Here is a 27,081-nt window from a genome sequence, read left to right as displayed (position 1 = left end):
GTAGGGAGCCCCATAGATTACGTGGGGCACCCTATGGATTCACATAAGTACCCCATAGATTATGTGGGCTGCCCCATGTTGGCCACCCTGTAGCTTCCATGGGGCACCTCACAGAACCTGTGAAGCACCTCTAAATCCAGTGGGGCGCCACACAGACTCTCCAGAGCGCCCCACAGATTACGTAGAGCGCCCCACAGCTTCTATAAGACACCCTCTAAGTTCCATGGGGTACCCCATACGTTTCTGTGGGGTGCCCTGTAGACATCATTTGCCCCGTGAGCCACCCCATACATTTCATGAGCCACCCCAAATATTCTATGGGGAGTCCCATGAATTCTGTGGGGTGCCCCACGGAATCCATGGGGAGTCCCCACAAAGTGGGGGGCATCTCCATACCCATCGTCGCTCTGTGCCACGCTGAGGCCGAAGGACCCGGGACCCTCAAAGGCCACAGCAGAGTCCACGTCGAGGGCAGAGCTGCAGCTGTGGGGCAGAGCTGTGGGGCGGGGGAGACCCATGGGGACCCATAGTGCCCATAGCCTCCACAGAGCCCATTTGCCTTGTAGAGCTCTATAGATCCCATTAAGCCCCACAGAGCCCCACAGAATCCCATAGAGCCCACAGGGACCCCCCTGTCCCTCACTGTCCCTCTGTTCCCATATGTCCCCGTGTCCCCCATGTCTCCCTACCCCTCCATGTCCCCATTTGCCCCTATGTCCTCGAATCTCCTGTATGTCCCCGTGTCCCCAGCGTCCCCATATGTCCGCAATGTGCCCCCCATGTCCCCCAGTGTCTCCCATCCCGATATATCCCCCCCATCACCCCACATTCCGATATCACCCACGTCACCCCACCCCCCACATTCCCATATTGCTCCACGTGCCCCCATATCTCCACTGACCCCCAACATCCACCCGTGTCCCCACATCCTTCCACAGTCACACTGTCCCGCATTTCTCCCCATCTCCCCATGTCCCCGTCCTCATACGCCCCATCCCGACGTGTCCCCCAGCAGCCCCAGTGTCTCTGGGGGGCTGTGGGGGCGGTGGGCCCTGGGGGTGTCTATGGGCCCGGGGTGCCGCCGTCAGAGGGAAAACGCGGGTTGGGGTTTGGGGGCATTATGGGGTCCCCCCTCCGCCCCCTCAGCCCTTCGGACCCCCCCTCCCCGCCGGGGGTCTCTCCCCCCACCCCTCCCACCCCCCAACACCCCCCGGCCCCAAAAGCACCGCGTTCAGCCCCAGACCTGCACCGAGCAGCAGCAGCACCCACGGCCCCATGGCGGGGAGCAGGGGGGGCTGCCCCACACCCACAGCCCACGCGCGGCCGTGGGGGGAGGAAGTGGGGAGAGGGGGCGGGGAAGGGCCGAGAGAGCCAAAAAAGGGCAAAAGCCAAATGGGTCTGCCCCGTAACTCTGCCCCGCAGCTGCCCCATAGCGCTGCCCCACAGCTGCCCCATAGCGCTGCCCCATAGCTGCCCTGTGGCACTGCCCCATTGCACCGCCCCACGGTGCTGCCCCATATCCCCAGTTCTGCACCCCGTGTCCCCACGCCCTCAGTTCCCCGCGTGTCCCCAATGTCCACAATGTCCCCAAGGGCAGAGATGACCAAAAGTGGCAGAAATGGCACCGAACGGAGAGCGGTGCTCAGAAATGAGCAGGAATGGGGATGGGCCCCAATGGGAAATGGGCCCGAACTGATGGGACCGGAGCAGAACGGAGAGAGTGGGGCAGAGCAACGCCGGGGGGGCTCTGCGACCCACATGGGCCCCCCTGAGCTCAGAGTCCCACTGCCCAAATGGGTCGGGGGGTCCCGGGTTGGGGCTGGGGGTGAAAGGGGCAGAAATGGGCAAAGGGGGAAAGGAATGGAAGGAAACGGGGAGAAAAGGAGGAAAGGGAAAGGAATGGACAGGAGGGAGAGCTGTGATGGAGGGGAACGGGAAGGAAAAGACCTGAAAGGGAATGGGTGAAAACGGGGGGAAAAATAGGCAGAAATGGGGGGAGAGGGACAGAATGGACGGGGGGGGGGGGGGGGGGGGAGCAGAAATGGGCAAAAAGGAGCAGAAATTGACAGAATGGGAGGGAATCAGATTGGTCAGAAAGTGGGAAAAGAAATGGAATCACATTGAGAGAAATGGCCCAAAACAGAGAGGGTGGCAGCAAATGGAAGGAAGGGGAGCAGCGGGGAATGGGCAGCAAGAAATAATGGGCAGAAATGGGCAGAAAGAATGGGCAAAAAAGGGCAGAAAGGGGCAGAAATGGGCAGAAATGGGCAGAAAGAATGTGCTGCGAAGTGCCAAATGGGAGCAGAATGGGTGAGGAACAGAGGCAGAACGGGGCGGCAGCGGGGAGCGGAACTGGGAGGAAATGGGCAAATGTGACAGAGCCGCCCAGCTGCGCTGCCCCATAGCCGCCCCATAGCGCTGCCCCATAGCTGCCCCGCAGCACTGCCCCGTAGCACTGCCCCATAGCTGCCCCACATCCTCACTGTTCCCCAGGACCTGTCCATGTCCCCGTCTCCCCATATCCCCCCCCCTGTCCTCATACGCCCCATCCCGACGTGTCCCCCAGCAGCCCCAATGTCTCTGGGGGGCTGTGGGGGTGGTGGGCCCTGGGGGTGTCTATGGGCCCGGGGTGCCGCCGTCAGAGGGAAAACGCGGGTTGGGGTTTGGGGGCATTATGGGGTCCCCCCTCCGCCCCCTCAGCCCTTCGGACCCCCCCTCCCCGCCGGGGGTCTCTCCCCCCACCCCTCCCACCCCCCAACACCCCCCGGCCCCAAAAGCACCGCGTTCAGCCCCAGACCTGCACCGAGCAGCAGCAGCACCCACGGCCCCATGGCGGGGAGCAGGGGGGGCTGCCCCACACCCACAGCCCACGCGCGGCCGTGGGGGGAGGAAGTGGGGAGAGGGGGCGGGGAAGGGCCGAGAGAGCCAAAAAAGGGCAAAAGCCAAATGGGTCTGCCCCGTAACTCTGCCCCGCAGCTGCCCCATAGCGCTGCCCCACAGCTGCCCCATAACTCTGCCCCGCAGCTGCCCCATAACTCTGCCCCGCAGCTGCTCCATAGCGCTGCCCCGCATCTGCCCCATAACTCTGCCCCGCAGCTGCCCCATAACTCTGCCCCGCAGCTGCCCCGTAACTCTGTCGCACATCTACCCCATAGCTCTGCCCCATAGCCGCCCTGTAGCTGCCTCACAGCTCCCCCGCGCCCTCAGTTCCCCGCGTGTCCCCAATGTCCCCATGGGCAGAAGTTGTCCAAAAGTGGCGGAAATGGCACCAAAGGGGGGACGCTCCGGAACGAAGGAACGAAGGATGGGCAGAAGCGGAGGGGCGGCCGTCCCGACGGGAGCAGAGCGGAACGGAGCGGACGGGGCGGAGCAGCGCTGGGGGGGCTCTGGGACCACCCCCGGACCGCCGCGCACGGCGGGACCCCCGACCCGCAGCCCCGCTCGTGAGCTCTGCCCGCCCCGCGCTGCCCCCATCGGTTTGGGGGTTGGGGAGGGGTCCCGGGGGTCCCGGCTCGGATGCGGGGCTGTGGAGGGGCTCCTGGAGACCGCTGCTTTGGGGGCGTCCGGCGGGGGTGGGGGTGGGGGTGGGGGGCGCGGCGGCTGCGGGAGGAGCGCCCACACGTGGGGCTGTGGGGCGATGTGGGGCGATGTGGGGCTCAGGGCGGCCCGGGCTGCAGTGACCACGAACGGTGGAGCACAAAATCCTGGGGGCGTCAGAGGGAGCACAGAAAGGGTGCTGCGCGGCTTCAGGAGAGCAGACTTCGAACTCATCGGGGCGCTGCTTGGCAGGGAGACGTGGGAGAAAGCGCGGGAGGGAAGGGAGGCCCAAGAAGGCCGGTTGGTGTTCGAGGCCCATCTCCTCCGAGGGCGGAAGCAGTGCATCCCCAGAAAGAGGAAGGCAGGCAAGGAACCGGGAGGTTCAACGAGGAGCTCCTGGACTCACTTAAGCTCAAATAGAAGGTCTGTAGGTGCGGAAGCAGGAACGGAGCGCCGGGGAGGACTACAAAGGAGCTGTCAGAGTGCATGGGACCCAATGAGTTGTGAGGGAGATGGCCAATGAAGCTGCCAAGCTGCTGTCCATCATATCTGAAAGGTCATGGCGGACTGGGGGAGTTCCCACTGACTGGAAAAGGGAAAACAAAACCTCCATCTTCAAGAAGGGGGCAAAAATGACTCAGGGAGCTGCAGTCATTGTCGGCTCTGTGCCTGGCAAGGTCATGGAGCAGATCCTCCTGACGGCCCCACTGGGGCACCTGGAAAATAAAGAGGTGATTGGTGGTAACCAACGTGGCTTTGCCAAGAGCAAACCATGCCTGACAAACGTGTTGGCTGTTTATGATGGGGTTACAGCATCAGTACGTAAAGGAAGAGCAACTGACATCATCCACCGGGACTTGTGTGAAGTGTTTGGCACGGTCCTGCACGACATCCTGGCCACCAAATTGGACAAAAATGGATGTGATGGAGGGACCACTGGTGGATATGGCATTGGCTGGATGGTTGCACTCAGTTGTGGTCAATGGCTCAAAGTCCATGTGGAGAGTGGTGATGAGTGGGGTTCCTCAGAGATCAGCACTGGGACCGGCGTGATACAACATCTTTGTAGGCAGCATGGACAGTGGGACTGAGTGCATATTCAGCAAGTTTGCAGATGACACCGGGCTGAGTTGCTGCAGCTGAAGGAAGGGATGTCATGCAGAGGGACCTGGACAGGCTTGAGAGCTGTGCCCATGTCAACCTCATGAAGTTCAACAAGGCCAAGTGCAACATCCTACATAAGGGTCAGGGCAATCTCAAGCACACATACAGGTTGGGCAGAGAATGGCTTGAGAGCAGCCCTGAGAAGGATCTGGGAATGTCAGTGGATAAAAGACTCAACATGAGCCAGCAACGTGTGCTTGCAGCCCAGAAGGCCAAACGTATCCTGGGCTGCGTCAAGAGAAGAGTGACCAGCAGGGAGAGGGAGGTGGTTCTGTCCCTCTGCTCTGCTCCTGGGAGACCCCACCTGAAGTACTGCACCCGGGTCTGGAGCCCCCAACACAAGGAGGACATGGAGCTGCTGGAGGGCACAAAGATGATCAGATGGAGCACCTCCACTATGAGGACAGGCTGAGAGAGCTGGGGCTGTTCAGCTTGGAGAAGAAAAGGCTCTGGGGAGACGTTATAGCATACATATATGTATAGTATATAGGATAGATTTAGACTAGCTATTAGGAAGAAATTCTTTATTGTGAGGGCAGAGAGACACTGGAACAGGTTGCCCAGTGAGGCTGTGGATGCCCCCTCCCTGGAAGCACTCCAGGCCAGGCTGGATGGGACGGTGAGCAACCTGGGCTATGGGAGGTGTCCCTGCCTACAGCAGGGGGGTGGAACGAGGTGGTCTTAAAGGTCCCTTCCAACCCAAACCGTTCTGTGATTCTATGATCTAATTCTAACTTGTCAGAAAATCTTTGGACTCCACAATAAGGCACATTAATTAAAGTGGCTACAGGAACTACTGCACATCTGAGCAGCTCCACGCTGTGTCCCTCCAGCACAAATGAAGGCACTGAGGGATGACAGCAGGACTGGCCGTGAGGGCAATTCACACTCAATTGTGAGTATACACCTGCACAGCGTGAGCTGTAGTTCTTTGTGAAGTTAACTTTCTTTATTTGTGTAACCAAAAGAGAGCCATGTCTCCGGGCCCTGTCCCAGCACAGCAGCTGACGAGGATGATTGGCATCACAAGGACCATTCTGGACAGGTGATTTTCACACCAACTCACTCCCCTTATTTCCTCCCTGCGGCTTTATTTTGAGATACAGAGCCAGCCCAGCATTACAGGTACTGCTTTAGGGAAAGGAAAGCGACACAGAATGTATGAACTCAGCACTTTATTTGATCAGTGCAAGCCCACAATTACTCCAGATTAGTTTTCTCCAATAACTGAATTCATAAATAACACGTTTGTCATTTCTTTAAACACGGGTGACCGACAGTCAGTCCCATTCTGAATCCGCATCCCTGCTCTGTTTTTACAGTTCATCAAGGAAGGGAGTACTGCCCAGATCTCCACTGGCTGCCATCGATTTCTTCCCGCTGACAAACTTCTTTGCAGCCTGAAAAATACATCGGAGAAATTGATGTAAGGAAACGTTCACTACAACAGAGTCAGAAAGCACAGAACCCAAAACAACTGCAGCGGGACACCACACCAACAAGTTCCCTTTTGCTGCCTGAGCCTCCTCCAACAGAATGGCACAATGACACGAAAAAGGCATTGGCTCCTTGGAAGTGGTCACCAATGCACGGCAGTGACAGCACCACGGGATCCCGCGGCTCTGCCACAGTGTCACACATCACAGCAGCAATGGGCGAGCGGAGACCGGGAAGAACGTTTGCTGTCTTAGAATTTCTGTCCCTGATGTACTTTGGGATGGAGTTTGCTTCAAGTATAAGCCATGCGGGAGCTCAGAGCAGCAATGTGGTTGTGCCAAGTGACTGCTGGAAGTGCAGCAGTCCTGGTTTGCACACCAAGCGCTCCGCCCTCGGCAGTCTGATGAGCTGTGCCAGCACGTGCCCAGACCGAGACTCACACCAAGCGTTTGTCAGTGCAGTGTGGGGGCTTTGCACCCTCAGGTACACTCATTTTATATAAGTCAGTAAATATATTGTCTATTGTCTTCTGTTAGTAAAGTAAGCAAAGATGTTAAAAGACAGCCAGCTGGTATTTGTTAATGAACTCTGGTGGTTTAAAGATGCACAAATGAGCAGTGAGGAACTGTTAGGAACTCCCACATTAAGGAACACGTGGGAGGGGGACATACATTCACAACATCAGCAGAGGTGACAGAGTCGATCTTCTGAGCGACCACAGAAGGCGCAGTGTGTGTGCCGGACAGCAGCGCCTCGGAGCCGATCTCATTCAGCAGCCCTTGCGCCGTCTCCACCGACATCAGATAGGTGGCTTTCAGCTGATTCCTGCCCCACAAGAGAGAGAGGTGAGCAAACCCATCCCGGTACAACCACAAGTGCAGCGAGGCCTTCCAGGACCTCGAGACCCCTCTCTGTTTTGCAGGCTTTTCCCTTTCCAGCACACATGGGCTCTGCAGGGAGCAGAGGGGCACCACAAACAGTCACAGCATGAAGGCAGCAGGGGAATGAGGCGCTGTGCCCTGCGACCATCCACCACCCTGCAGGGCCAGAGGGTCACCAGCTGAGAAGAGTCTTTCTGCTTGAAATAATAAGTACAACTACTGCACCAATTAGAAAAAATTATCAAGTTAACAAATTAATGTGAAATGGATTGCAGGTTCTCCAGGCACAGATAAGAGCCACGCTTGCAGAACTGACAGAAGCACAGACAGGAAGCAGAGAGCTTCCCCGCTGAACAGTTCAACCTCAACCTTCTGTTAAGGGTCAGCAGGCTCTGACTGTGTTTCCCTTCTTCCCCTTGAGTCATTCTGCCCAGCAACGCTGTTCTGCACAGCCCAGATGTGGCAGCTCAGTGCCCGCAGCACTACTGAGCACAACAACACAGCACAGCCCGAGCCAGGAGCCCTGACCTGGGCTGGTACCGCTGCCCCCTGAGGGTTTCGCCACACTGAACACCCCTAAAGGAACGCAGTCTTGGAGCACTTGGTTGGAGTACTGCTAATCCAGAGCTCCACATTTGCACTGAGGAGATCCTCCTCACTGCTGTTCTCTGAAGGCTCAGAGCGCAGTTGCTTAATACAACTGTTGTAGCAATTGCTGCAGTGTGACTGCAGAGTGAATTATTGACACACTGCACATACTATGTTGTAGTGCTACACAGCATGATTAAAACAGCAGCGTCTGCTGGTGCTGGCTGATTTCTGAAACAGTTACCTGGAAGCATTAACAATTATTTAACAAGATCCTATCAGGAAACGCTGCTGGCAGAGAGTAAGTGTCATCACTGAAAAATAACAAAAACCAAAGCAGTCCATTGGTGGTGCTTCCATTTCACTGCAGGACAGTGAGCAGTTCCCCACAGAAAGAGTGAGAGGACCCCATCTGCACTGTGGCACAGAGCAGCCAGAGCACACGGCTGCACGCACCCACAGGATCCTCCTCAGCACAGCCCATACTCACTTTGCCTTTGTGACGTCCTCCTCCGTGACACCGCCCTGAGCAGCTGCCTTCAGCTGGTTCATGGCAGCTCTGATGACCTGAGGAAGATGAGATCACTTAGGGCTTCTTCCAGCATTAAGTGGCAATATGCTCTTTCTACTATCTGATCTTCAGCTGTGAGCTGAGCAGCTTTGCAGCAAAACTAAAGCCACTGCAATAAATGCCAAAATGGGACTACAGAAAGCAGCATAGATTTGAACCACGACAAATTAATTTGTTAATTTGTACGGCACCACCACCCTCCATGAGAACATTTCACTCCAACCCGCACATCTCTCACACCGACCTACGCAGCCCTACAGACACAGAGCAGCACAGCCAGCAGAGCACGGCATCCCACAGCCCACACCTGCGTGAGGCACTGCCACTTCTCAGTGACCCACCCCCTGCTGACACGAGGAGCCCAACGAGCTGCTTCTGGAGCTCTGGCACTGCACCGTGCTGCTCTGACACAGGCTGCCAACACCCACATTCCAGATGGCCACTCACCTCCCCAGCGTGCGCAGCCTGAGATATGGTATAAAACCCAAAGAGCCCAGAATCCGAGTAATTCACGTTAAACGCAGAAGCCTGCAAAACAAACACCATTATCTATTGTGTCAAGTATCACAACAATGCAGCATCAAGCAGAGGAAAACATTTACTATCAGGGTCCAAAGGCTGGAGGATGCTAAGCTACGTGTGTGCGAAGAAAACATGACACTGAGGCAAGAACTAGAAGGGCTGCACTGAAAGTAATGCCTCCTGTTTTATTACGTTGGCCCATGCCATCAGAGGCAGATGTTGGTGGGATGGCAGCAGAGGCTGAACATTCCCATCAATATTACACTGCATTTTGCTGCTGTGTGACAGACGGCAGCAGAGGGGCATCGACAAGAGTGATGTCTGACAAGGAAGCGTGTATGTAGCAAAGGGGTGTCACTGAATTCCTCTATGCAGAAAAAATGGCACCCACTGACACTGATGAACACTTGTGAACACTGATGGAGACCCAGCAATGGGTGTTGGCACAGTGAGGGGTGGGTGCTGGATTCTGCAGTGGGGCAGTGACAGCAGTTTACCTCCGCTGATGCAGATCTGTATGAGTGCAGCATGCAGCTCTTGTTCACTGCTGGTGAAAATGCACAGCTAGTGGTTGTGACTGTGCTGAAAAGCAGTGTTTTGTAGCTGAGAATTTGCTTTATCACATGGTGTTACTGTGCTCTTTGTATCTGTTGTCATTTCCATTGAATGAAAGAGGAAGCATTACTTTCAGAACAACCCACATAACTAATTATGATTCTAGATGGAAATGGCAGCCTCCCAAAGGACAGTACGGCTGTTACTCAAAACCTCAGAGTGCAGAAACCCCCGGAGCTTACATCAAACGGCTGCGTGGTTGCTTTGGCAACGCCCTGGTACAGCTTGCTGGTAACACTGCTTCCCCTCTTGATAAGTGGTCCAGCACCCAAAACATGCTGCAGGACACTGAAAGCATTTGCTTCTGCACTTCCAACAGCAGCTCCTTCTGTGACAACAGCAGCATGGACAAGGCTGTGGCCATTCTGTTCTCGAATTTCTCCTGAGTACAGCAACAGGGAAAAAAAAAAAAAAAAAAAGGTAATGCGCTGTTCAATTAAAAACTATTATGCATTCAGAGGAATGAAAACATCTGTAGCCAGGAGTTTCTTCCGAGGGAAATCGAGGTGTGGATTTCTACATCTCCACTCCTTTTACTTTAAAGCCAATCCCCCATGTCCTTTCACTGTCTGTATATGTAAAAAGTCGGTCTCCCTCCTGTTCGTGATCTCCCTTTAAGTACTGGAAGGCCGCAGTGAGGTCTCCCCGCAGCCTTCTCCTCTCCATGCTGCACACCCCGGCTCCTCAGCCTGTCTCCACAGCAGAGGTGCTCCAACCTCTGAGCATCTTCATTGCCTCCCCTGGCCCCGCTCCAACAGCTCCCACCCTTCCTGTGCTGGGCCCCAGGCCTGGACGCAGCACTGCAGGTGGGGGCTCCCGAGGGCAGAGCAGAGGGAGACAATCCCCTCCCTGCCCGCTGCCCCCCTCTGCTGATGCAGCCCAGGATGCAGTCGGCCTTCCGGGCTGTGAGCGCACACTGCTGCCTCACGTCCAGCTCTTTGTCCACCAGAACCCCCACGGCCTTCTCCGCAGGGCTGCTCTCCGTGAGTTCTTCTCCCAGTCTGCACACATCTGGGATTGCCCCCACCCAAGTACAACACCCCGCACTGGGCCTTGCTCAACCTCATCAGGTTCTCGTGTGCCTGCAGTTTCCTTGCTGCAGCCTCCCCTGGCCCAACTTGAATGGGCAGGAGCAGTAGCCATCCTCTGGCTTTATCAAACCCGCAGTCTCTTCCCAATGTCCCCACAGCAGGCACTGCTCCTCTCTACAGAGGCCATGCAGCCTCTGATGCAGCCCACAAACAGCACAGCAGCACAGCCCAGGAGTCATCCATGTGTGCATGGGGGGTGTTGTACCTCTGCTCCCAGCCCCCCCATGCCATGTCAGCTGCCCTTCTCAAAGCACAGTGGGCCCCCAGCTGCTCTGGGCCACTCTCTTCTTAGCCTGAGGTTTTCTGGATTTCCAGACCTGCCTCTCATGCTGCCATCCTCAGCACCACTGCAGAACGTGTCTGCGCTGGAGCTGATCAACTCAGAGAAATGTGAAATATTTGTCCCATTTGTCATAGAAGTGGTTATCCTGTTTTTCTAGAAGCTGAAGTTATCCCATTCAAATGGTAAGAATTTCCTATTTTCCCATCTGACTACAGAGTGATCTGACACCCCAAAGAACAGCCTGCAGTATTATACAGACACTGCCCTGAAAGAGCCACACAGTGCATTGTGTTCCAGAATTCACACAGTCCAACAGCCCTTCCCTAAGCAGCCTACCAGCAGCTCCAGTCCCAGTCAATTCCCTGCCTTCCTCAGCTTTTAAGAGAACCTCCCCAAACGCACCAAGCTAAAACAGACACTAGCTTGGATTCCGTGTTAAGATAGACATGATTGTGCAGGTCAACCTTTGTTGAACATATGGGTTTTGTTTTATCCCAAAACAGCGGGAGAAAGAAAATCCTCTGCTTAGAGAGGCACCTCTGAATGCTCATTTCCCACACAGAGCATTAAGCACAGCTGTACAGTTTTCATTGCAACTTTGACTAGTAGCGTTATAACAGCAGTTAGATGAGTCCCTGAGGGCAGAGCTGCACTCACCCCCCCAGTAGGTGGCCTTCGCGCTGGAAGTGCCGGCTCCGCTTCGGATATTCAGAAACTGCTCTGCAACTTGCTTCAAGTCAGAGTGCTTCACACCTGTAACGCAACAGTTTATTCCAAATAATGTCACGTTATCAAAAAAACGTCAGTTACAACAGTTTCTTAAACACACCACAACACGGAGAGTTTCTACAGCAGTTTCTTTTCTGACCCACAGTGACCACAAGGACCATACATACCTATTCCCACAAGGGCCATTCGCGCACTCGTGAAATTGTTCTGTACAAAATGGTGAAGCTGCAACAGGAAAGCAGACTTTTAGATATTTTTTACAAAAGAACAAAAGAGGCAGAAGTGTTTCTGACACCCGCCGTTCAGAGCTCATACTCCTTACCACCACCACCTGCCACACCCAGGAGCAGCGCTTTGCACGCACTGCACAGCTTTGGACTGTCTCTGTACATGGATGTCTCACTGACAGCTGTACGACCACAGCCCTTCTAAATGCAAACCTGAGCTCCGTGCTCATCACCAAAAGCCCCGAGGAGATGAGATAAGATGGTCAGCACTGACTGTACACCTGCTAAATTCATTTTCTGTCAGCCGTTCTCTATCCTCGGCAAGGAAACTGGGAGAGATTTATAACATGAGAATCCTACCTGCTCAGATGTAATTTTTCCAATTCTGTAGTCTGGGCAGTACAAGGGGTTTGCTAGAGCAGTCTTGTAAGCTGCAGCATGCAAGTTTTCCAGCACTCCTAAGAGGAACAAAGTTTCAGTACTGATGCTCCAGTGCTGAGGATTAGCAATGAATCCCAATGCCACGCTGGCGAAGCACAGCTGTGGTGCACCTTACAGCGTTCATTCACAAGACCTGCAGACATGGGGCTGCAACAGCCCCCACACAAATAACATTTCATCTACATCCTCAGCAACAGATCTGGTCTGTGCACTGCTGTTCAGCTGTACCTTATAAAAGCTCTCAAGGACTCGCAGATGCTAAACACTTTCTGGCCTCAATGGCAAGGTGCCACACAGCCTAGTTTGCGTTCGTTTCTGGGGGGAGGGTGGGTGGCTTCAGTAGAAAGCAGTAACCATACATCACATATGGGCTGCAAAAACTTGGGGGCTTATGAAGAAGTCAGGTAACAACAGGAAGACCGTACCTATCAGCAGGGCAGGCTGAAAAATAAACTGGCCAGGCGACAGAGCTAGAGTTTTTCCAAAGTTCTTCATTTTTAAGATGCATCCATAGCACCAACACAACAGATTAGAAATACACCTACCAACTTGAGGGCTCTGAAATGCGACTGCTTTGTCAACTTTCAACTGGGGCTGAAGATCAGTGACTTCCCATGGTCTGAACTCTGGAGCCGTGGTGACATTAAGGAGGTACTCCATTACAGTGTCACTGGAGACAAAAAGTGAGAAAGGCATTCAGTGCAGAACCAGCAGGTGTTTCTTTGGCAGCTGAAAGCAGCTCCAACCAACCCACAAACAACATATCAACACCAGAGCACATCACCCAGGCCAGAGCAGCAGCCCAGCACTGCTGGAGGTGCTGTGATTCCTGCAGCGTTCGGGTGCTCAGTAACACGAACACAGGAGCTGAGCAGTAATGTGATGGTTTCTATTTATTACCATGACTTGAGAGGTGGTGCTGCCTCTGCCCAGGAGTGCAATACCCCATGGTAACACAGAGCCACCTGACTTCTGCCTGCAGCGCACTGGGATACCTACACGTGGTCACGCAGGCATTCCACACAGTACGTCATCTTCTCTCTTGTTGAGTACACACTGCAACAGAACACACAGACGGCGTTTCGGCTGAGAGCACAGAAAGATGTGGACTTCCGCACATGTTCCCCACTGACAGAAGTTTTCAGCAAGATACTGACAGGAGTACCAGTTTAAAGGAGGGAGAATGGCAGCATTTTAACACACACAGCCCTGCAGCACAAACACACACCTAGCAGTGGTATGGGAAGTATCCGGGTGATACCAACTGCCTCAGGGCCATGGGAATCCAGGACATGGTGATAACTCATGGTAGAACAACAAACAAGACTAAAGAGTAAAACCTGAAAAATGGCTATAAATATCAAACGAAGTAATTTAGGAATTGCTCTCTGCGGGCAGAAAACTGTCTGCCTTTTCCACTCACTTCAACACATTCTTTTCCTTAGCAAAAAGAGCAGTGTACAGAGTAACCTACCACACTCTGTATACCACGACCTCACTGCACAGCTGGCGCACAGCAGGTGCCCCTCATTCCTCCTAGGAGGGTTCTCCAGGCTTAGAACTCCCAAATTGGGAAACTTATCTACCATCCAAATTGTTCTCAGAATCGCAGTACGAGAGCTATCTGTTTCCCAAGACAGACAAAAACAATATCCACAGACCTCAGTAAGTCTCACCTTCAAGACAAGCAAGGCAGATAGAACACTGAAGCTTCTCATACAAACCATCCCTTCCAGGTACACACCCACCCACACACTGTAATGCCTTCGGTTCCCTCTGCCACGTCGCTTTAGTCCCACCAGGCCAGGTTACAAACCTTAGGCTGCCCCCAACAGCTTCAATGCCACGAGTAATCCTGAAAGAGGACGCTCCTTTCGTAGTCTATTAAAAAAAATAATAATAAAAAAGAGGGACTTAAGATTACAGCAATCTTAAGAACAGCTCTGCCTGATGTGGGTCAGTGCTCCAGCACAGCTGAAGCAGTCCATGCTTACCCATTCCTACAGAAACCGCTGCCCCATACAGAGAAGCTGAGCACACTTACCACATCCTTACTCCCAGTCTATCCTTCTCTCTGATTTTCCAGCACAATTACCCCATTGCTCCCCCAGCCCCATTCTATGGGAATGACCCAGGCTTGGCTGAATGTTTCACAGAATTCTTTAACTTGGATAATCTTCGCGCAGCCAGGACAAGGAAAGCCTGCACATCCTGTTGCACTACAAGCTGAGGGAAGTAATCACAGAATTACAGAACAGCTTGGGTTAGGAGGGACCCAAGGATCATCCTGTCCCATTCAGCCCCCGCCATGGGCAGGGCTGCCGAGTCCCACATCAGGCTGCCCAGCACCCACCCAGCCCACCCTGACTCCTGCTGGGACCACCGCCGACCCATCAGAATGACCCTCAAAACTCTGGATGAGATCACTGCCCACACACCCCATGTGCCTGCAGGAGCCTGGGCCCGCAGCTTTCAGAGTCACAGAAGGAAGGGACCTGCAACACTTATCAAGCCCAGCTGCTGGCTCCATGCAGGACACCCGAAATTCAAGCGGTATTTCTGAGAAATGTTCCTGACATGGCTCGGAGTAACGCACAGCACAGGCTGGGAAGACGGCAATGAGCGCTGGGGTGTTGTGCTTGGAAGTGAAGTGCATTGAACTCACTGAACAGCAAAGCCGTGTTGGTTACACCGCTTAACTCCTAAGCACCTCAGCCCAGATGGAATGTGAGTGTCCACAACCACAGCCAGACAGCCACAGAGGGGAGCAGCCACCGCACTGTGCCCAGGGCCGCCCACCTGGCAGCAGCAACAGAAGAGACCGCTACGATACGACGCCCAGAATCCCTCCAGCACTATTCCTGCAGACCATACGGCGGCTGCGTTAGGGGCTTCAGCACACATCTTCCGCCTGCCCATCTTTGGAGCTGTGGAAGGACTGCTGGCAGTGAATGTGTCCAACTCTTTCTTGAATCCGCTGGCACATACCTGCCCCACAGCGCCCGGTACAGCTGTAGACACCACAAAGCAGGAAAGGGAAAGCAAGGAGCTGATGCCAACCCTGGTGGCATTAGTGAGAAAAACCATTTGGAAACATTCCTCACACACATCTGAGATCGTGTGTGACATCCAAACGGTCTTTTACTGCAGCTTAAGCACAACGAGCCCCGTGCTGGTGTGACACAGACACACGAGGTATGCAGTGAGAGACGCCACAAGAGAGCACAGCTCTACACAAACAGCACTGCCACAAAGTAATGGCGTTTCTCCTGCACTGACACCCCCAACCAGCAAGCAATGTGCACTGCCTGCAGCGCGGCACAGCCTCCTACACACGGCTGGCCTTTGCTGTCCTAAGTCTTCTACCACTCCACGCACCACCAACAGCAGAAACAGACAACAACCACCTACCAGAGGGGACGCGAGACGAAGCAGATGGGCAGTTCCCAAATTAGCGGTGGTTTCGTATCTGCTGCCCGCCTTAATGAACACACCAATCCTTGAGGCCGGAGAAAAGTTCTCCAGAGATGCGATAATTAACCCATTTGGTAATTTTGTGATCTGCATTAAAAACAACACTTGGGTTACTGAGGCACTGGGCATACTGCCACAGCTCCGCTTCAGTTGACTTAAAAAAGAGAACAAGAGAAAAGGAACGCCCGCGTTGGTACCGACCTCCAGATCCTCCGCGCCCGGACACAGCTTCACCCGCTCTGCCGCCGCTGACACTGCAACTTTCGGCGCTACTTTAAGTGAGTACAGCCTCTTCTGGAGCAGAAGGCAGAAGAAAAGGAGTTGGCTGCATTAGTGAATTCCTACATACTAACGAAACAGCTTACTTTAAAGCTGAAATACTTTAACAAGGTAAGACCACAGAGCAAAAATACAGATTCCCTTTTAATTCCTCTGATTGCTTCTTCATCGCAGCTGAAACCTCAAAGCAACGACTTAAATGAGGCCTCTGGAAGTTCAAAAAGCAGCACTTCATGACAACTCCATTCTGTTTTCCTTTGTGTAGTATCAACCTCCCCTGGCACTCTGCTGTCTGTAGGAACACTGCAGGAATTAAATGACTGAGCCTCTGCAATCCCCATCTAATCTGCAGGGCAGAATGATAGAATGGCTGCGGTTGGAAGGGACCTCAGGGATCATCATGAATACATATCTGGTACAGCAGCTCAACCTCAAGCCAGGACGTCTCCAGCCGAGGGGGAAACACTGACAGAGCCCTCCTTTGGGTACTGGGCAGCGGCAGCACTAATCAGAGTGGCTTGGGTTGGAAGACCATCTCGTCCCAACCCCCTGCTGTAGGCAGGGACACCTCCCATAGCCCAGGTTGCTCACCGTCCCATCCAGCCTGGCCTGGAGTGCTTCCAGGGAGGGGGCATCCACAGCCTCACGGGGAAACCTGTTCCAGTGTCTCACCATGCTCACAGTAAAGAATTTCTTCCTAATAGCTAGTCTAAATCTACCCTATATACTATACATATATGTATGCTATAACGTCTCCCCAGAGCCTTTTCTTCTCCAAGCTGAACAGCCCCAGCTCTCTCAGCCTGTCCTCATAGTGGAGGTGCTCCATCCTCTGATCATCTTTGTGCCCTCTAACAGTTCCACGTTCTCCTCGTGTTGGGGGCTCCAGACCCGGGTGCGGTACTTCAGGAGGGGTCTCACAGGAGCTGTACCCGCTGGGAGGTGTGGGCACAGCGCTGCTCCTCTACAGCTGTTCAGCGCCCTGCACACACAGCGCTCCCGGCAGCCGCTCCCACTGCAGCAGCGCAGCCGAGGCCCAACGGGACAGCCGCACCGCCGGGCGGGGGCCGCGCAGGCCGCACCGCAGGGCCCAACCACAGCCACAGCCGCGGCCCGCGCCGTGCCCGACCTTCAGCGTTGCTGCACAGCCGCTCAGGCCCAGCCCCGGCTCTACGGCCCGCTTCGTCCCCTCGGGCAGGCCCGCCCGTCCGCCCGCAGCCGCCAGACAAGCTCTCCGGCCTCAGTCCCGCTCCGCTCCTCTCCTCTCCCCTCCGCTGCGCACACCGCCCCCGAGCGCCGCTCACCGCAAGGGAACGGGCGGGCAACGAGAAGCGCCTCATGGTACCGAGCCGTGCGAGGAGGACGAGATGGCCGACCGCAGGGAGGACTCTGCCTTCCCAGCGCACCCCGCGCCGCGCGACGCTCTACCACTGCAGCGCCGGGACTCTACTGCTCCGGGCGGGGCGGGGCGGGGCGGGGCGGGGCGGGGCGGCCAGGCGGTATTTAGGGGCGGCGCGGGGCGGTCGCACGGCGTTGTGTGTGGCGGTTCGTCTGTTTGTCCGTTCGCCATGAGTTCGGAGCCGCCCGTCTTTATCAGCGCCGCGGAGGTGGAGCGGCTGCTGCCCCGTGCCAGCCTGCTGCTGCCGGGCCTGGAGGCCGCGCTGTGCAACTTCTCGGCGGGCGCGGCGGGCGGTGTGGAGCAGCCGTTGCGAGCCGTGGTGCCCGTGCGGCCACATGGGGGGTGAGGAGGGGCCGGGAGCTGTGTGTGTGCGCGTCCGTGTGTGTGCATGTATGTATGTATGTATGTACGTGTGCGCGCGCGGTCGGCGTCCGCCGCTGAGCCGTTGTGTCCGGAAGGTTCCTGGGGGTGATGCCCGCATACAGCGCCGCGGACGACGCGCTGACCACCAAACTGGTGACGTTCTATGAGCACCGCGGAGACTCCGCCGCGCCGTCCCATCGGGCCACCGTTCTGCTCTTCGACCCCCGCTGCGGCTCTCTGCGAGCGGTGCGTCCGCGCGCGGTGCGGGCGGTGCTGCGTGGAGGGCGGCGGGGAGCCGCGATGGCTTTCGTTACTCTGTCGCGATGACGGTTCCTAAGCGCCGCGCAGCGGGACGGGCGCTGATTTCTCTTGAAATAGAGCCGTCGTTTCGAAGTCCGCGGTTCTGTTGTAGGCGGCGGTTCGCGCGGCGCCCCGTTGCGGGCAGTTATCTGCCGCCCCCGCCCCGGTGCCGCCCGCCGTGCGCTCCCTGCAGCGCGGGGCAGCGGTGCTGCGGGTGCCGAGCAGCGCCCCCCCATTCACGGCTCACTGCGGGCGTTGGGCGCTTACTGTGTTCTGCGCGTCTCGGACTGCTGTTGTTTGTTTTGGAAGGTCCTGGACGGCACCGTCATCACGGCAAAGCGCACGGCGGCGGTTTCTGCCATAGCCACCAAGGTCAGTGCCGGGCTGCCCCGGTCGGACCGGAGCGCCTCGCGTCCCTGCGTGGTACCACCGGGCCTGCGGGAAGAGGGTTTGTTTCCCTGGGTGCTCCTGAGGATGGCGGTCTGGCAAAGACTGCTGTGGGGTGGCCGTACGACAGCTGTGCTGTCTGAGGGCGGCGATGCAGACCTTGGTGTGCATCGCTCTGTGCTCTCTGTCAGATGTGGTTGCTTTCAAATTCTTCTAAAACACACCCGGGCTGTGCTGCTGCGTGTGGGCAGAGCAGCTCGCTGTCCATCACACAGCAGTGCTGTAGCTCCAGCTCAGCCAGGTGAGAGGGAGGGGATGTGGAGCTGAAGAGCACTCCTGACTTCTGTGCCCAGGTGGGGCTGACCTCAGTGCTTTGCTAGCAGCACTCTGTGCCTGCCTGGCTCTGTCTGCAGCGCCAGAAATGGAACTGGCAGAAAGCTGAGCTGAGGAACCCGCAGTAGCCCGTGGAACACGATGGTCATCTGCCATCCGTCCCACCGTGCTGCGTGGGGCACTCCGACTGCTGTCCCGCAGTCCCTGCTGGCTCAGAGGAGCTTTGGGTGCTGGAGGGGCTTCACGGTGAAACCCCTGACTGCCTGGAAAGCTGCTCTGGATCGGCTGCTCGGGAAAGCTCTCAGCAGCGTCTGAGTTTAGCTCATAGCTGTCATGGGGTCCCCTCTATGGCACTCAGCTTTCAAAGACCCAATGCTTTTATGCGAGGAACCTTCGAGATTAGTGCTTCAGAGCCTTTGAAAGGAACATTACAAAGAGTTGTTGCTGCTGAGAAACACAATCAGTGAAATTTTCTTTTCCCTCAATTTTCTTCCAGCGGAATAAGCAGTGAGAGCCTGCACAGCTCAAAAGCTTTTCATGCAGAAATGTGAGCGGCTGTAGCAAAAGCACAAACAAGAGACAAAGATAGTGTGGGTCACGCTGCAGCCCTCGCTTCTCTCCTGCCAAATGCTGCTGAATCACAGGCGGGAACTGAACCAGAAACCCCAAAGCAACCACAGAGCTGAACCTGGCGATGTATTCCTCGGGCATTCCTGTTCTTGTACAATGTTTCCTATATCAGCAGTTCCGCCATCCCTGCTGTGTCTAGGTCTCTTACGGAGGTTACAGGGTACAAATGCATAGCAATACAGTATCTGGGAAGCAGAGTTTTTCCTCATAGGTTAACCTAAATTGACCCCCTGCTGTGCACTTGGGACAAATGTGGATGTAGGAAAAAAGATTCCCCCCAAAATATCGTCCTGACAGTGACTGTGCTTCTGTTGGTGCCTAGCAAATACACTTGAAATCCATGGACTGCTGTCAATCAGATGTGATAGGAGTGAAAGCTACTAAGTTATGGAGGTTCTAAAATCTCTGGGAACGTTGGCAGCTGAGAAGAGGAGAGGTGGAGTTGGAGCGCTGTTGGAGCAGGAGCTCAGCTGCTACCCAGCCTGTTTTGCTTGCTGCTAGCAAGGAGCAGCCTGCATCTCAGCAGCTCTACCTCCATGTCATTATTCTCTTTGCTTTCTCAGCCCATCCGAAAAGGGGTGAGAGGATGCTGAAAGCACACTGGTGTCAGTGTGCTGTAGGGGAAGGAAAGGCCCTGGGGACATTGCAGTGGAGAGCCAGGCTGGGGTGGGGGGGTCACCCTTCTTGGGGGAGCCTGGGGCTGGCCAGGATTGCCTCTCGCAGCACCCAGTCCCGCTTGCACTGCAATCCATGGCTTTACAGCAGCAGCGCGAGCTCTGTCAGGGGCTGCCTCATTCTCAGCCAGTGCAGATCCCCAGCATCACGGTTGTGCTTCGTTAATCACGTGGATACAATGTGTTTTGCTAATACTGCTGTGTGCCATGGGAGCTGCATTGGTCAGTACTGCTGTATCTCAAGCTGGAGATCCAGGGGTCGGGCACTGAGGGCCACAGTCACACCAAGGGGAGCAGCGGTGCTGCTGGCACCAGCTGTGGTGGCACTGGGTGTATGTTTATGTGGAACAGCTTTGCACGAAGCCGTGGTTCTTTTCCCTAAGGGGACTATGAGGACTGCTTGCTTTTGTGGTATTTGAGATCCGTTGGTTACACCGGCTGATCTATTTTCTCACCCGTCGTCTCGCTTTGGTGCTGTCTAGCTGTTGATGCCGAGATCTGCAGAAGTGCTGTGTATTTTGGGAGCTGGTGTCCAAGCACGCAGCCACTACGAGATCTTCACGGAGCTGTTCCCATTTACGGAGGTAAGGGGCACCCCGGGGCTCACTTGTTGGTGCTGAGAAGTGCAGCAGTACGAGGGCAGTCCTGGCTGCCCAAAGTAGCCCTGCAGGTGGGGCCGCCCACCCGACAAATCGCCTCGCGTGTGTCGTACGACGGTATAGAGAAAAAGAACCCGACCCCAAACCCGTCTGCAGGAAGCAGAACGGTTGGCCGTGCTTCAGCACGGAGTGCGCCCGGGCTGATGCGTGTCCTTCCCCCGCAGGTCCGGCTGTGGAGTCGCACCGAGCAGCACGCGCTGAGGCTGGCGAGCTCCGTGGGCGGCGCGGTGCGGGTCTGCGGCACGGCCCGGGAGGCGGTGGTCGGGGCCGATGTGATCGTAACGGTCACTATGGCGACGACGCCGATTCTGTTTGGAGAATGGGTGAAGCCGGGAGCCCACGTCAACGGTACGCCGTGTTCTGCTCGCCTGCGGGCGCCTTCGCTGTGGGGTGCGATCGCGTGCAGCCTTGGTTCTGTGCAGCCGCTCGCTGCTCGCCCTGCCTTCCTCCCGGCCGCCTGCACCGACACGCGCTGCGCGCACGGTGGCTCCTGGAGCCGCCGTCCCTCTTCCGCGTCCTTTGCCGCGTCTCCGTTCCTTTCCGTGCCGTTCGTGTCGGTTTCCCCGTGAGCCGACAGCCGACGCCGGGCGGTACCCGCAGCCTCTGGGTCGGACCTCCCGCGGAGGAGCTGTCGCTGCTCCCGCTCCGTAGCGGCGTTCCCAGCGCCGTTCGGGCTGCGGGCGGACTGACGCCGCCTGTTGCGGCCTGGCGGGACGTGTGGCGGTGCTGAGACAAAGGGGACGATTGTCGGAGCGCGGCGTGAGGCCGTTCCCACGGCGCGGCAGCGGCCCCGGAGCCTCCCGGCTCTGCCCCGCAGTGCGCTGCAAACAGCACCGAAGGCCGTTGCAGTGCTCGGTCGTCACGGCGACACGGACACAAAGACCCCTCCAACCCTCTTTCCTCCTCTCCGACCCCTCCCCCACCCACCCACCGAGGCCCTCGGGCAGCACGGCGCTTGTTACTCCGCTAACAGCGCTCTTTAGAAGCATTTAACTGTAATAACTGTTTAATTAACCTAGAAGTTCTCAGTGATCTTTCTGTACTCGGGAAGTTAGGCTCGTGGGTTTGTTTCTTGCTGCGGATCGGTACCTGTAACCTGCGTTGCCCTGTCCTGCTTACAGCCGAGACAGAAGGAGCTGCGGGTCAGCGACACGGAGCTCTGCCTGCGCGCGGGTGCTGGCAGTAAGCTCTGCTTGGGATGACTGCACGGCGCCTCAAGGCTCGTCCTTTGCAGGCACGCGGCATAGGCACGGTTTGGGTCACGTGAAAGGGTGACAAACTTCGGGTCCTTTGGCGGTGATGCGATGAAAGGGGGAGGGTGTGAGAGGTGGCAGGCAGAGGAGGTGATCCCCGCGTGCCTCAGCTCTCTGGAGGCTCTGGGCAATGGTGGCATTTGTTAGAAGCGTATTTTAGAGGAGATTGCTAGCTCTGCTTAAAAACAAAAGCCACAGAAAACAAGCTGGTCTGGTTCTGCTTATGAAGGACATGAGAATGCTGCGCCTCTCTGCACAGCACGAGTGCTGTGCTGCGTTCCCACCTGCATCCACGGCCGCTCGGTGCGTCTGTGGACGCAGCACGTTTTGAGTTTGCTCCCAGCGTTTCTCTCAGGTTGATGGGTTGTGTTGTCTCAGCGGTCGGAGCAAGCAGGCCGGACTGGAGGGAGCTGGATGATGTGCTGATGAAGAGCTCCGTTCTGGTTGTGGATTCCAGAGAGGCAGCGCTGGCGGAGTCAGGAGACGTCATCTTGTCCGGGGTGAGTCCGGGTGCCCCGGCGCTGCGGAGCAGTGCTTGGGGCGGGCTGTGCCATGGCTGGCAGAGCCTTGGGGGGATGGGTGCCTGTGCTGGGGCTGCACGGTGCACGGGTGTCAGGTGGGGAAGCGATTGGAGATGTCTGTAATGTAGCCGTGTGCCTTCTGTGTCAGCGGTTGCATGGCCTCCTGGTTGCGTGCCTTCAGCACTGCCCTTGGCGTACAGTAACCAAATGCTCTTTCTGAAGGCGTGCATTTCTTGCACTCTTTGTCAGTTGGTATAAATATTTCAAATCTTCGAATCAAATCCGTCCCCCCGTTCCTGTAAGACCTTGGTGGGAGCGATGCGACCCGGAGCTCAGGATGAGGAGAGCCAATGAGCCGTTATTGTTCTGCAGAGTGCTGGGAGGCACAGCTGCACTCGGCGCTGCTCTGCCTGAGCCGCTGTGCAGAACGGGAGCAGCTTCCCTCTCTGATGTCGGACACATGAGGATATGGGGGGTGGAACGCCTTTGGTTCTGTGGGGGGATGACAAGATGCCCGCTGGGAACAGCCCGGTTCCTGAGGGTGGTCTGACAGCTGCCCGTGGCGGTGGTCTGTCCTTCTCTCCGCTCTGCAATTTCCACCCACTCTGTGTGCTGCGGCACCGGGTACCGATTTCTTTCCCCGTAGGAAAGAGTCCGTTACGGGATAGCAAAAAGGGAAGAGTTTCACTGACAGTCTCGTGGGGAACATCTGTTTCAATGTACACATGGATATTACATCATGTAAACACGTCTGTTTTGCAGGCAGAGATTTTTGCTGAGCTGGGGGAGGTGCTGAAGGGTACAAAACCAGCACTGCCTGAGAAAACCACGGTCTTCAAGTCTCTGGGTAAGGGCAGCCCCTGCTGCGCACAGCCCGGCCGGCGGGGCCCTGTCCCTTGGTAGGGCTGCACACAGGAAGGCTGCCGAGCGGCTTCCAAGCTGCTGTGGGAGCTGTACTCTCCCTCGTAAATTGTCTGGTAGGGCTGTGCAGGGAAAGGTGATAAGAAAGCAAAATAGCAGTGGGAAAAGTACGCTTCCCTTTCAGCATTATCCCGTGTGAGTGTGGAGCATACGGGGGCAGCTGCGGCTGAGCGTGCTGCTGTCTGAGTCCGGGCTGACTGCAGCTGATGGGAGAGCACAGAGTGCTCTGCAGCCCTGCTGGGGAAGGGTAGCAGTGCTGATGGGCGGCTGCGCGCTGTGTGCCGCAGCCTGAGGGGTCTCACTGCAGGAGCACCGCCCGTCAGCTTCAGACTTACCTCAGCTTCCCATAGGATGGACAAGAGGGAGTGGTGGCAGAAACTCGGAATGCAGCGCTGTGGGTGATGGGGCTGCCAGGTGGCTGCTGTTCCCTTCTGAGCCAAATCCCATTCTGTTTCAGGGATGGCGGTGGAAGATACCATAGCTGCAAAGTTTGTGTACGATGCGTGGTCAGCTGGAAACTGAAGAGAGAGCTCTGCAATGCCTGCGAGGCCGTGAAGTACCAGCAGATCACTTTACTTGGTTCCCTTGCATTTCTGGTTAACAAGATGGGCAGCAATCCCACCTGAACACAGCTTTCAAGAATGAAAACTAATGCTTCAATGGGACTTCCTGCTATTTTCTATAGCTGTTAGGTACCTGCAGCACTGCTAGCAAACGTCTCCCACGCAGTGGTGTGGATAGATGTCGGCACTTACACTAACAGGGTGTTCTTACATGCTTTGCTATGCCCTCCCTAATTACTGACGGTGTGCCAGTCCAGGGGTAGATCTCATGCTTTTAGTGGGTTTGTTCCCACTGGGATAGCAGGCAGTTTGGAGACGACTTCCAGATGTGGAGCTGTGATGGTTGCAGTGCAGTCCTGGCTGTGAGCAGCTCCATAGCCCCTCTGGGGAGCACAGCTGCTCTGTAGCGCTGGGATCAGCCCCCAGCAGTCCCCCATTTCCTGCCCCACGTGCCACTGGTTTTCATTTAGGAGTGCATTCCCCAGTAGGACCTGCATACAAAGCTGTGCCTTCCCTGCAGGTAGGCTTTGTCATAGGAGACCTGACTCAGACAGATTGAAACTGTTCTGAATCCCTCCTTTGCTGCTATCCTGCCTGTGGTTTTGCCTTCTTCCTGTTGGAGGGACTCACCCAAAATGTCAGTGCTGAAAATGTGCTTTGATTTTGTGTTTCCTTATGTTAGTTGGGATATTTCCTTACTCACCTACGGTGTCTACAAGCTGTTCTCAAAGCATCTTGGTGGCTGGATCAGCACCAGCTGATTTTGGCCAGTAGAACCTGGAGTGCACAGGGAAATGGATTCCACCTGGCTGCGCTGTGTGTTGGTAATAGTTCTTATCCCAGCGGGTCTGTACTGGAGCAGGAATGTCTGTGGTCCTCCCTTGGCAGCAGAGCCAGGAACGCTCTGCAGAAGGAGGGGTTCCCATTCTGTGCTGTTACATGATGGCTGCACAGTGGGTTGGGCAGTGGCTGAGAACAGCTGTGGCTGCACGTGCAACCCCTGCATCACACTGCAGCCGTGCATGGGAGCCTCACTGCTGCTGCTGTGCACCCTCCCGTGGGCCAGTCTGCCTGCCTGCGCCTGGGGAGGAGCAGGTGGGGGTCAGAGGGCTCAGGGTGGGAGGGGAGGGAAGCTGTGAAGGCTCTGAAACCATCAGGCTTCCCACTGCCCGGAGGGGAGCTGGGCTACTCAGCACAATGGGGTCATTTGGATGTCTTCTCCAGGTCTTCGTAGGGCAAAGAACAGCCTAACTGCTCTGCTTCCTTCTCTTACCAATTAAGAGTCGCAAGATTTGTTGTAACTCTCATCTATGTTAAAATTAAATAGCTCCTGTCTGATGCTATCAGTCTGTAAGGAAATGACATCATGGTACTCTCAGAGCTCTGCCCCGTGAGACCTCATGGCTCTGCAGTTCGGGTTTGGGTGGGATTGTAGGGCTGTAACATAAAGCACATTGTGTCTCCTGCTGAAATGCACCATGCAAATGTTACTGAGGAGTTGCATCTGCAATTCCCTAATTAAATAGTTCCAAATTACTAAAAAAAAAAAAAAAAAAAAAAAAGAGAGAGAGAGAGAAAAAACAAAGGAAAAGCTATGGGGAAATGGAAAAACACAAGTAGGGGAAAAGGAATAGAATGTGAATCTTACTGTTTTCCCCTGTTGTTCCACATTGCTGTTTTATCCCAGAGCTCCATTTCCAGGACCACCTACAAGAAAAGGCTCTGTCTTCTTTCCCCTCGTCAGAAAATGGCAAAGCGTGGATGGGTGTCCTGGGGTGTTCCGAACTGCCTACAGGGCACTGTTCTGTGTGCCTCTGGGGGTTTCTGTTCAGCCTCCAGGTGCAGCTCCAGCAGGACAAGGGGCACTTGGGGACGTCATGTGCTATCTGCTATCTGCACAGTCAATGGAGATCACAGACTTCTGTTGGAAGGGGCCTTGAATATCTCCCAGCCCCACCCTGCCGCCTTCCGGCTGCCCCTCGGCTCCGGCGGGCCCGGCCGTGGCTCTGAGTATCCCCGGGGATGGGCACCCACAGCTCCGGGCAGCAGTGCCAGCGCCTCACCGCCCTCTGAGGGAAGGATTTCCTCCACATCTCACCTGCATCTCCCTCTTCTAGCTTAGAGCCTTTTCCCCTTGTCCTATCACTGTCTGCTGGTGTCAAAAGTCGGTCTCCCTCCTGTTCGTGATCTCCCTTTAAGTACTGGAAGGCCGCAGTGAGGTCTCCCCGCAGCCTTCTCCTCTCCATGCTGCACACCCCGGCTCCTCAGCCTGTCTCCACAGCAGAGGTGCTCCAACCTCTGAGCATCTTCATTGCCTCCCCTGGCCCCGCTCCAACAGCTCCCACCCTTCCTGTGCTGGGCCCCAGGCCTGGACGCAGCACTGCAGGTGGGGGCTCCCGAGGGCAGAGCAGAGGGGGACAATCCCCTCCCTGCCCGCTGCCCCCCTCTGCTGATGCAGCCCAGGATGCAGTCGGCCTTCTGGGCTGTGAGCGCACACTGCTGCCTCACGTCCAGCTCTTTGTCCACCAGAACCCCCACGGCCTTCTCCGCAGGACTGCTCTCCGTGAGTTCTTCTCCCAGTCTGCACACATCTGGGATTGCCCCCACCCAAGTACAACACCCCGCACTGGGCCTTGCTCAACCTCATCAGGTTCTCGTGTGCCCACTTCTCGAGCCTGTCCAGGTCCCTCTGGATGCCGTCCCTCCCTTCTGTTGTGCCATCAGCAAACTGCTGAGGGTGCACTCAATCCCGTCCTCTGTGTCGTTGGCTGAAGAGCACCGGTCCTAAGAGGGACCCCTGGGGGACACTGCTTGTCAGCCTCCACCTGTACGTAGTGCCATTGGCCACAATGCTCTGGCTGCGACCACCCAACCAGTTCCTTATCCACTGAACAGTGCACCCTTCAGACCCATCTTTGTCCAACATGGAGACTGGGACTTGGTGCAGAGCCACGCTGAAGGCCTTGCACAAGTCCAGGCAGATGGCACCAGGTGCCCCTCCTTTGCCCACCAATGCTGTAGACACCGAAGGACTTACCAAAACACAATGGGTGTATGTGACAACCAAATGGACCGACTTTTGTGCAGTGTCCAAGCTGCAGGAAGGGAAGCTGCTGTGCTTCAGCACACTCCGTGCTGGGCTGTGGGGCTGTGGGGAGGGCAGCTGGGCTGACAGTGTGGTGCTGTGTGCTGGGAGTGGACAGGGAGGGTCAGCTCTGAGGGACACCCAAATGGCACTG

The 27,081-nt window shown here is 56.0% G+C and overlaps 3 protein-coding genes and 1 long non-coding RNA gene across 11 annotated transcripts in view; 2 read left to right on the top strand and 2 right to left on the bottom strand.

Annotated features, from left to right (window-relative positions):
* ITGAD (integrin, alpha D) overlaps positions 1 to 2,839 on the bottom strand; it is a 33,385-nt gene extending 30,546 nt beyond the window's left edge. For 6 of the 7 annotated variants that reach the window (XR_005839929.2, XM_025155180.3, XM_025155181.3 and 3 more), the window contains exons 1-2: positions 1,244 to 2,839; positions 397 to 496 (exon numbers count right to left, since the gene is read on the bottom strand). Coding sequence is in view for 6 of the 7 variants with exons in the window: in XM_025155180.3 (XP_025010948.1) it covers positions 397 to 496; positions 1,244 to 1,760 (617 nt within the window). In the remaining variant the exon portion in view is untranslated. The remainder of the gene's footprint in view (positions 1 to 396; positions 497 to 1,243) is intronic. The other variant, XM_025155184.3, reaches the window with a different exon arrangement.
* Positions 2,840 to 5,302: 2,463 nt separating this feature from the next.
* On the top strand, positions 5,303 to 6,152 carry LOC107054664. The gene is made up of 2 exons (XR_001469167.4): positions 5,303 to 5,596; positions 5,670 to 6,152. It is a non-coding gene; the product is annotated as an uncharacterized LOC107054664 (long non-coding RNA).
* On the bottom strand, positions 5,860 to 17,247 carry UQCRC2 (ubiquinol-cytochrome c reductase core protein II). 2 transcript variants are annotated; one of them, XM_424611.7, is made up of 14 exons: positions 17,144 to 17,247; positions 15,762 to 15,854; positions 15,498 to 15,647; positions 13,903 to 13,967; positions 13,086 to 13,142; positions 12,632 to 12,756; positions 12,006 to 12,103; positions 11,586 to 11,643; positions 11,347 to 11,442; positions 9,498 to 9,697; positions 8,626 to 8,706; positions 8,098 to 8,174; positions 6,810 to 6,963; positions 5,860 to 6,101 (listed from the first exon to the last, which is right to left on the bottom strand). In XM_424611.7, exons 1-14 carry the CDS (start codon positions 17,177 to 17,179, stop codon positions 6,018 to 6,020), a joined length of 1,374 nt encoding a protein of 457 aa, XP_424611.2. In that variant the 5' UTR covers positions 17,180 to 17,247; the 3' UTR covers positions 5,860 to 6,017. The 2 variants fall into 2 exon arrangements, with proteins under 2 accessions (XP_424611.2, XP_004945528.1); XM_004945471.5 differs by having other exon boundaries at positions 15,762 to 15,851.
* Positions 17,202 to 25,185, top strand: CRYM (crystallin mu). The gene is made up of 8 exons (XM_424610.8): positions 17,202 to 17,580; positions 17,697 to 17,847; positions 18,211 to 18,273; positions 20,408 to 20,509; positions 20,749 to 20,932; positions 22,216 to 22,337; positions 23,121 to 23,205; positions 23,737 to 25,185. The coding sequence occupies exons 1-8, from the start codon at positions 17,207 to 17,209 to the stop codon at positions 23,799 to 23,801; spliced, it is 1,146 nt and encodes a 381-aa protein (XP_424610.3). The 5' UTR covers positions 17,202 to 17,206; the 3' UTR covers positions 23,802 to 25,185.
* The last annotated feature ends 1,896 nt before the right edge of the window (positions 25,186 to 27,081 follow it).

Source organism: Gallus gallus, chromosome 14 (assembly GCF_016699485.2).
Source record: "Gallus gallus isolate bGalGal1 chromosome 14, bGalGal1.mat.broiler.GRCg7b, whole genome shotgun sequence".
Lineage (NCBI taxonomy): Eukaryota > Metazoa > Chordata > Aves > Galliformes > Phasianidae > Gallus > Gallus gallus.
The sequence above is the reverse complement of the archived record's forward strand: the minus strand, read 5'-3'. Positions and strand labels throughout refer to the sequence as shown.